At 46.8% G+C, this 9,372-nt stretch overlaps 1 protein-coding gene across 1 annotated transcript; it reads right to left on the bottom strand.

Annotated features, from left to right (window-relative positions):
* Window positions 1–4,874: 4,874 nt before the first annotated feature.
* Window positions 4,875–6,564, bottom strand: LOC120707618 (probable purine permease 4). Its single transcript, XM_039992548.1, has one exon. The coding sequence runs from the start codon at window positions 6,471–6,473 to the stop codon at window positions 5,307–5,309; it is 1,167 nt and encodes a 388-aa protein (XP_039848482.1). The 5' UTR covers window positions 6,474–6,564; the 3' UTR covers window positions 4,875–5,306.
* Window positions 6,565–9,372: the final 2,808 nt, after the last annotated feature.

Genomic DNA, 9,372 nt, shown 5'->3' with positions numbered 1-9,372 from the left:
TTTTTTGACATAGGGAGGCTGTCCATTTCTGCAAATTCTCGTGGCGGCGTCATCCCTAGGCCTGCCTTTTGTGCCTGTTTCGAGGCTTTTGTGGCACATACGAGCAGTGTTCACTTATACACTAAACGCTAGCAGAAGCAACTAATAAACAAGTATCAATGCTTCCCTATAGTAGTAACAAGGTTTTTTATTGATAAAAATCACTACCGGAAAACAACCCAAAGGTCCAAGCCAAAATTACCAGCTCATATTGCAACCGGTACTGATACTAGACATTGGTACCGGTTGTAGCAATAGATGGTACTTTTGGCCTGCGCCAAGCGCCGGAAAGTTGCGCCGCGTCAGAAACCGGTAAAAATTGAATATCAAAGGTACCGGTTAATACCATGAGCCGGTTCCAATTAGACTATGCATGAATGACACCGGGTAATGGCACGACCCAGTGACTTTAGAGCAGACATTAGCAACGGGTAAAATCATAGAGCAGACATTAGCAACGGGTAAAATCATGACCCGGTGCCAATACATGCGTTAGGTACTTGTGCTCCCAACTCGCGAAATTTTAAATTCCCTCACTGTCGGCACCTGATGAGCTCTCATCTCTCCCCCCGGTCACTCTCTCCTTCCTCCCTCTCTCTCCCACGCACGCCGCCCCTCCTTGCTTCGGCCCCTCCCCTGCTCTGCCCCCTCCCCTCCTCCTTGCACCGGCGAGCACCCGCGCCGCCTCCTGGAGTTCGCCGCCACGCATGGGCCGGCGGCGGAGGGGCAGGGCCGAGGAGCGGCCTACCCCCGACGGCGGAGCGGCAGTGGCGGACTCGCTCTGGTGGCGCCCGCGGCGGCTGGAGGCGCACTTCGCGCGGCAGGGCGTGCGGGGCCCGCCGTACCGGCTCCTCCTCGGCTGTGTCACGGAGATGGTCGCGTTCATGGCGGAGGCCGCCGCCAAGCCCATGTCGCCGCCGGACTCGCACGACGCGCTCCCCCGGGTGCTCGCCTTCTACCACTACTGGAGGAAGATCTACGGTAACGAACGATTCGCTTGCTTGTCCAGCTCCGGAGTGGTGATCGATCGATCGATTAATGGCGGCGGTGCAGGGCCGATGTTCCTGATCTGGTTCGGGCCGATGCCGCGGCTGACGGTGGCGGACCCGGAGCTGGTGCGCGAGATCCTCCTGACGCGCACGGACGCGTTCGACCGCTACGAGGCGCACCCCGTGGTCCGGCAGCTCGAGGGCGACGGCCTCGTCAGCCTCCACAGCGACAAGTGGGCGCTCCACCGCCGCGTCCTCGCCCCGGCCTTCTTCCCCGACAACCTCAACGTATGCACACGCCACGTTGTCTCCTCTCTCTCCCCTCCTCCCGGTTGCTTGAGCGGGCCCAAGCGCGGCAGCAGGAGCGGCGACGGCCAAGAGAGGAGGGCGGATATCGGCGGCCAAGGGAGGAGGGCGGATCTCGGCGGCGGAGCTCCGGGCCCGAGCGCGGCAGCAGAAGCGGCGGCGACGGCTACGAGGCGAAGCTCCGGACCCGAGCGCCGGCAGCAGGATGCCTGCTTTTATATTTTTTGTTTGCCAAAAATGCTTTGGTACCGATTGATCTTTCCAACCGGTATCAATGGATGTCTAAGGCACCTGGTGAAAAACCCGGTGTCCTAGAGTGAGGCCAATGGTCTCGGTTTGGGGGTACCGGTTGTAAAACCGGTGCCTAAGCACCTCTTCAACTGGTGCCTAAGGCGTTATTTCTAGTAGTGAATAGTAACAAGGGTTGAGTAGCCACAGACGAAAATTGTTAAATTTTAGTAGGTTATATGTAATGCACTTCATATGCATTTTTGAAAGGTGTGTTATTATTTAATTTCTTTATGAAGATCATATCCACACAAGCAGTGGGGAATAAAGCTCTTCGGCCAAGTACTTGCTCACCACACAAGCATTCTCACTTTTTCAGATTTCTGAGCATCCCATAACAAATTAATAAGGGAAATCGTTATCAGAATAATTTTCATGAACATTAAAATTAAAGGTGAAATTGGGGCTATATCTCCCTTCCAGTTGTCTCGATATATAATTATATACTCACTAAGACTGTTATTTTAGACTTTACAATTCATCCCACAAAGAGTTAGTTTAGCTTATAGTAAGATCCATCTAATTAAAGCAATATCAAGTACTAGATAAAAATTGTATACAAAAGTGTGCGTAGAGACAATCAAACGCCTATAGTATATTCTATTTTTTCTAGTTCTAGTGCATATGCATTTAGTGCGGATCTATAAAATCAAATAAATAATACGGTTTTCAATCACAATTGCTATAGTAATTAGGAGTAACAAGATCATTTCTTAGAATGGGTAATGTGTCTGAAATTTCTAAAAGAATGTAGTCTTTTTGGGACTGAGGAGTATGTTCTCTCATCCAATGGAAGCCATTAATCTTAGATGATGGCAATTGGCAACATATGGATGGACAGCACTGCTAGAAAGAAGGACTCGATAATGGTGGGGACATGGTACTGAGGTAAATATTGAAAGTGTGTCAAGGTGGAGCACGTCAGCCGTTCAAATATTCCAGAGCATCTCAAAAAAGATTATTTTACCTAGAACATTAGGTATGGTTCATGTTGTGATCATCCTAAACCTAGTTTGTCTTTTAATATAATGCACTTACTCTATGTGTCTACACTGGCTTCAATCAACCTATACCGTCATAAATCTGGCCACACTAGAAAAAAAAAAGTGTAAACATTGTTTATTTCAAAATTTTAGGATCAATGCAGCTCTTGAATTACGATGTTCTGAACTCAGTCATGCATCTCATATTTTGTGAATCAATTGTCAAGTGTGAATTAAGCATGTAGCTCAATTGGTTAGATCCCTTATGGTAGAACCTATCTATATATCTTGGTTCAAATATCCAACTTAGTAGGAGTTTTATTTAAGACTAATTATTCTTTTAGCGATAGTACATGCCGGCCATAACCTCTCTATTATCTTTCCAGTTCTTTCTATCTCCATTTTGTGTTGCAAATCACTTCTACTCTGAAACTTTACTCTTCTATCTTGAGACAATGCTCACATGAAGGAAATGTCTTGTTCATCGTACCTTTAGACGTTATTTAGTGAGCATCTTCAAGAATCTTTCTAAATTTCACTCTCTATACTATCATTTGGAGAACTTTCTGCATAAAAATCACTTTCTATATGTTTCCACTCTCTATATCTTGTGTACACTCTAGAAAGCCATTTTGTTATCTATCTTTGGCTAGCGAGAAATCCGGAATGGAGGATGACTATATTTCGATAACCATTTAGAGAAGCAGTTGGAAGATATTTTTCTATCAAAATATCTATTTCCTAATAATGAGAAAAGATATAGAGAGTCTCTTGGAGTTGCTAATACAGCTCCTCAGAGTATACAAAGGTTGCAACCTTTTAGGTCACGATAGGGTTGGCAAACTTGGCGTGTTCCTTTTTTATGGGTGGCCTTCCTAACCCTAGGTAGCGTCCTAGACATCCAATAAAATTTAGAAAATACATTCAGAAAGATTGGTGCATTCTTAGTCCAGCAATATCGAGGAGTTAATCTTTACACGAAGCTAAAAAAAATTCAGCAATTAGTACTATTGTGCACCCACGTCTTCTGTAGAAAGTTTGTGCTATTGTAACTGCCAGAGATTAGTTTATAACACTGCCGCCGCTTCAAGTTGATTAGTACAAAAATGATGAACCAACATCATAACCACCAAGCTAACTTCCCACCCACATCACACATCATTCTGGCTCGGCTCGACATTTTCTTTCTAACAAAAGCCATACATCTCTCCTTTGCCACAAGTAGCTAAGCGCTACTTTTCCTATATCAAATTGTTCTCTCTCTTCATGTCAACTGAGCTAAACAATGCACACAATACCTAGTTTTATACACCATGATCACTATTCAAGCACAATTGCTATTATAAAAACACATGTTCGTGCATCAATTGCCATTTTGCTGCAGTTGTAACATCATTCATAGGCTAATGTCAACTTCACTTGATCGGCCTTTCTCTCTCTCTCTCTTTTTGTGTTGCTTCTGCTTTTCCGTTTCATGATTGCCACGAGGCATTCTCAAACCCCAATAACTCGAAGCATGATTGGCTGAGTGAGTAAAGTATTAACTGTATGAGCACTATATAGTCCACCTTCATTTGTGTGGACTTAAATCTCAGAGGATGATTATTCCCCTCAGGAAAAAAAAACAGTACAGCTTCACGCCTATCCCTTTCTTCACCCGCATTTTCTAATATGGAGTTGGACAACCAATAAGCCATATATTTAACATTTGGATGTTATGTAATTGATTCAATCCACTTTGGTGAGCACCCAGATGATGATGATGTATACCTCAAAGAGTTATCCTCACTCTCATGTCACACGACATGTTTTATGTGAAGAATATATGTGAAATTAAGCAGTCATGTGAGGGTCTATAGCAATGTTAAATAAAAATTTGAATTTGCTCGTGTGAATAATAGTTGTGCAACTATTGCAGATTCCTAAAAGTAAAACAACGGAGACTTTGATTTCAAAATTAAATTACATTTTTGAGTAAACTGCACTGTAGACGGTTCATATGAAAACTCATATATATATATATATATATATATATATATATATATATATATGGGTTACAAGATATATATATACTACATTTTAAAAAGGCTATTTGAGCAGATGTTATTTTAAATATAGTAATTAGTAGGTTAATATCATCCCAACAATGAACAATCATTTAGGTGTTCACAAAAATAACCAAATAATGCATAAGCATAGCCATAAATTATTTGTTATGCTGTATAAACTGCTCACATGCACAAGTACTGTACAACATGAGACCGAATAGTTTGAGTCAAGGACTAAGCTTAGTTCAGTTCATTAGGTTGATCACTCTGGTTATGCTACATCACAGGAGCAGTACTTGTAACATTTGTATATAACCCACTACTGGCTACCGCTCCATTCATCCATCCATCTATCCATTCCATGGCCACACTACTAAACCTTAAACCTTACAAACAAGTAAGCACCAAAACACCACCACGACCTTTCTCTCTCTCATGAACTGTTCAACACTGTAGTATGTACACAGCATTTGACTCTTGTGCCCTGCATGCCTAGTTTATGTTGCATGCATTGTGCAATTAATGGATCGGATGTACCCTTCATGAGCATGATCCTCCATTCCTCCTCCCCACAATATTCTCCTCCTCTTCACATTTCCACGTTTCATATATACGATGTGCTCTAGAAATGAAAAGGGCCAGTGAGCTCTCGATCAAACTGTTTCAACTGCACCTCCTCCTCCTCCCACGCCACCACTTGCGTCGCTCTTGTCCGCGCCGCCTCCGGTGGTGGACGCGGCCGCCACCTTGCCGTCGCCTTCCTGCGCCTTCTGCTGCGTGCTGTACTCCCCGTACAGGTAGGAGGAGAAGCCCCAGACGCAGAGCACCGTGGCCACGGCCTTCTCCGACCCGAACGGGTCGCGGAACACGACCACGCCGCCGACCACGTTGGCGGTCAGCACGGCGGTCATGCACACGCCGCTGTGCAGCGACGACGTGAGGTACACCATGCCCGCGGTGCCCATGAAGCACGCCTGCCACGTCACCACCAGCGCGGCCACCACCGCCCAGTACGCGGCCGGCGACAGGTCCCAGCGCGCCATCTCCTCCCGCCACCCGCCGGCCGCGGCCAGCCCGGCCACCGCCAGGGCGGTCGCCGCCGCCTGCATGATCACCTGAACCTCCACCGCCATGCGGAACCCGCCGGATACGGCCCTCCGGTACACCAGCTCCATCACCGGCAGGTAGGCGGCGAAGAGCCCTGCGGCGCCGAGCGTGACCGCGAAGCCGACCAGGTACCTCGCCCTGCTCCCGCCGTCGGGGCGCTCGCCCGAGTCGGACGACCGGAGCGCGAGCAGCACGGAGCTGAGCGTGAGGAGCACGACGGCATTGAGGTTAGAGAAGGTGAGCGGGTGGCGCACGATGGCGGCGGCGAGCACGAGCGTGAAGGCCAGCTGCGTGGACAGCAGCAGCGACGAGGTGGACACGGGCAGGTACGAGGAGCTGTAGGAGAAGAGCAGGTTGTTGACGCCCATGAGCACGCCGATGAGGACGCACGCGGCGAGCAACCGCCGCGTGAACCACGCGAACGGCCGGGGCTGCGCCGCCGGCCGGCCGGCGTAGACGGGCATCAGCAGGACCGGGAACCCGACCGACTGCACTAGCGTGGCCACCCACCGGCTGTGCCCGCCGTGCGCGAAGTAGTACCGGGACAGCAGGCTCGACGCCACCGAGCCGCCGAGCAGCGCGGCGTAGTTGGCGCACAGCAGCAGCAGCAGCCGCCGCCGCCGCCTCGCCGCGCCATTGGCGGTGGCGTCCAACGACGACGGCGCCGGCATGTCGAGAAGCGAGGATGGAGTGGCAATGGTGGTGGTGGGCATTGGCGAGGGAATTTGGTTGTGAGCGTTGGGCGTTTGTGCGGTGGTGGGGAGTATTTAAGTGAGATGAGTGCGGGTGATTTGCGTGAGATTAGCTGCTCTTTTTAAAGGGGAGGCGAGGCGATTACGAACTTTTCGTGGGTAATGGGGGGGATCAAGCAAATAGTGGGAGCGGAATAAACGGGGGCACGTTTGTTTGGATGGGGTTTAATTAATTTTCCAGTGATATGTTTTGTTATTGCTCTCGGCAAATTCGTGTGCATCCTCTCGCCGGCCTTCTTGCTTGGTTGTGCTGGTGCACTAGATCATTGCAGCTATAGTACTTCAATAAACCTCAAAGCTTGAGGTGAATGATGGCAAGGCAAACTGATCAGCATTCACCAATGGTAAGGAGTATAGGTGATAGTGTTGTCATGATGATCTTAGATAATTCGGAACTTTGATTTTTGGCCCCTCAACTTTGCAACGGACTTTCGTTATTTGACCGTCGGGAACTACAAGTTTAGCAAAAAAAAACTTGAATGTTCATTGGCTTACTTTATTTTATTAAAAAAAGAATGATTTATATTCTCAACTATACCTCTGTACTGATGTTTAAATTCAATATATACTGAGAGTAACTAAGATGAGAGGAAATATGACGGTAAGTCAAAAGTGGAAGGGAAGGGAAGGGAAGGGATGAAAAGGTACAAAGTTATGGTTGACACGTAAAAATTTTCTTTTCTGTTTTCTGCGGCATTTTTGTGCTTTGGGGTTAAATTTTAAATGGTACTCGAGTCTTGTCATAAAAGAGAGTGTCAGCTTTTGACATAAGCAAAGCCACCAACACATTACTTTGACCGCTAAGCACTAATATCAGAATATTTGTAAAATGTAGCATATTTGTGATGTTATTTTGAGGAGACAATCTAACTGCACAGCCTTACTTTAAAAGTTAAATAAAAGAAATTCAAAAGGAGATTGATGGTTTGATTTTAAAAAAGCGGTGAATGCATGCAATCCAAAATATAATTTTTGTGGCCGGATGTATACTACTCTGACGAATATATATCTGTTTTTCCTTGGTATTTTCCCATGTTGATTAGTAAAATCAAAAGATTTTGTGAAGTTTCCACTCGGTAAGCTAGAGACTCCTGGTTGCTGCAACTGAAGTCGATTGTTGCTTTCGCTAGTCTTATCTATAGGTATGTAGAGTTCAACTGCTAGTATATCTCCTATCAAAAAAAAAACTACTAGTATATCTACACGGCTAGGTACACTGTCACTACTATTCTAAAATAAGACGCATAAAATTTGTAATATGTTTCTTCTAATCCATTAGGTGCCTAGGCCATTACCTCAAAGGAAAACAGTGATCTTGTTTGTCGTTAAAGGAAATTGCAGTCTTGTATCTCAACCAAAAGGCCATGTGATCTATCTGATGTCTCAAACTCGACAATCCAAAAATGCACATGAAGAGCGTCTTGTCCTCGCTAGAGGCTGGTCCTTTTAAAACTTGTTTAGCTACTATTCCTATACGGCTTGTCCTTTAGTAAGTTCATAAATGGCCCATCCGAATTATTTAACTCACACACATGGCATATATATTGCATTTGGAGCAGTTTTGATGATTACAGAACCACTCATCTATAGTGTGAATGTGTGATGGTCGGGATCTGCTGTGGGAGCAGCTAGTAATAGAACAGATTTTTAAGTACAGCACAAATAGCCCTAATGTTTTTGGAAAAGGGTTACGTGGGCTGCCCAAGTGGCAAAACTTGGCAAAAGATCAAATTCTCGGAGGATATCTGGCCTGGATGCTATACTTACGGCCACTGGCGGACGCAGTTTAAAAAAATTAGGAGGGTGCTTGTCCACCTAAGTGCCGTGGGACGAGCCGGCGAGGAGCAGCAGCGCCAGGAGCCCAAGACCGAGGGACCAGGGACAGGGAGCTCGTCGTCGCCCTTGTCACGTCCCGGCTTCGAGGCCGCGATCGAGCGCGCGCGCGTGGCGCCGACGGGACGGGAATGAGACACGGGAGAAGCATCCATCAGCTGACGCGCGCAGCCTCGCCGAGGAGTTTGCGACGCTCGCGTCGCGTGGTTTTTGTGCCCGAGGGCGCGCCACGAAAGTTTTTCTTAATCGGCAAAACGTCATCACCCATTCATCCTCGTCCTCATCCGTGTACATTACATTGCTGCTGTTGCTGGCGTGGCCTGCTGATGTGCACCGCCGACCGCTCGACTTTGTTGGGACTTGGACTGAAACCGAGGCACGGGGAAGGGGGGGCGTAGTTCAGTTGAAGCTAAGAAAAATCGCGTTTATTTTCAGAGACCTCGTACGTGTATATAGTGACAGAGAATGCGCCTGTGGACGTTGTTTCACAATCCAAAAGTTCACCGACAATCAACTTGTTCCTTCTATCAACTTAGTAACAGATGGCTGTGGACAAACCAACGCAAGCCAAGCATTCTCAGATTTGCCACTAGTTTTGGTCCGAAGAGTTTTTTTTTTTTTTTTGGTCCGAAGAGTTAACAACATACATACCCGAAGGCTGAAATTCTTTCTTTGGTTTCGGGGGATCGCCGGTTCTAAATCGTTCAGGTTCAGGCCCATAAATAGGAGATAGACCCTGTTCCTCCCCCTCCCCCGGACGCGGCTATACATCGCTTCAGGTGATGATTACGGTAACCATCGCCTAAAGTGGACTGTTTCCCACCGCTGGACTGCTGGACCGAGTGTGGGGATTGATTGGTTTGCAATTAAGCCTCGTTATCAATTTTCACGTGCAGATCCAATCAAATTTGTGGGTATACCACCGGTTAAATAGAAGAGCATCTATGCATGCAAAAATAGACAACTAATCTAAGATTAAAAAAGTTATAACTATTAAACCGAGCATCCAAATTAAATTTTAATTACA

The sequence above is a fragment of the Panicum virgatum genome, chromosome 5K, assembly GCF_016808335.1.
Source record: "Panicum virgatum strain AP13 chromosome 5K, P.virgatum_v5, whole genome shotgun sequence".
NCBI classification, from domain to species: domain Eukaryota; kingdom Viridiplantae; phylum Streptophyta; class Magnoliopsida; order Poales; family Poaceae; genus Panicum; species Panicum virgatum.
This window is presented reverse-complemented; position numbering and strand designations above follow the sequence as displayed.

Coding starts and splice junctions, on each gene's coding strand:
- LOC120707618 (XM_039992548.1), bottom strand. CDS start 6,473: ATGCCCACCACCACCATTGCCACTCCATCCTCGCTTCTCGACATGCCG.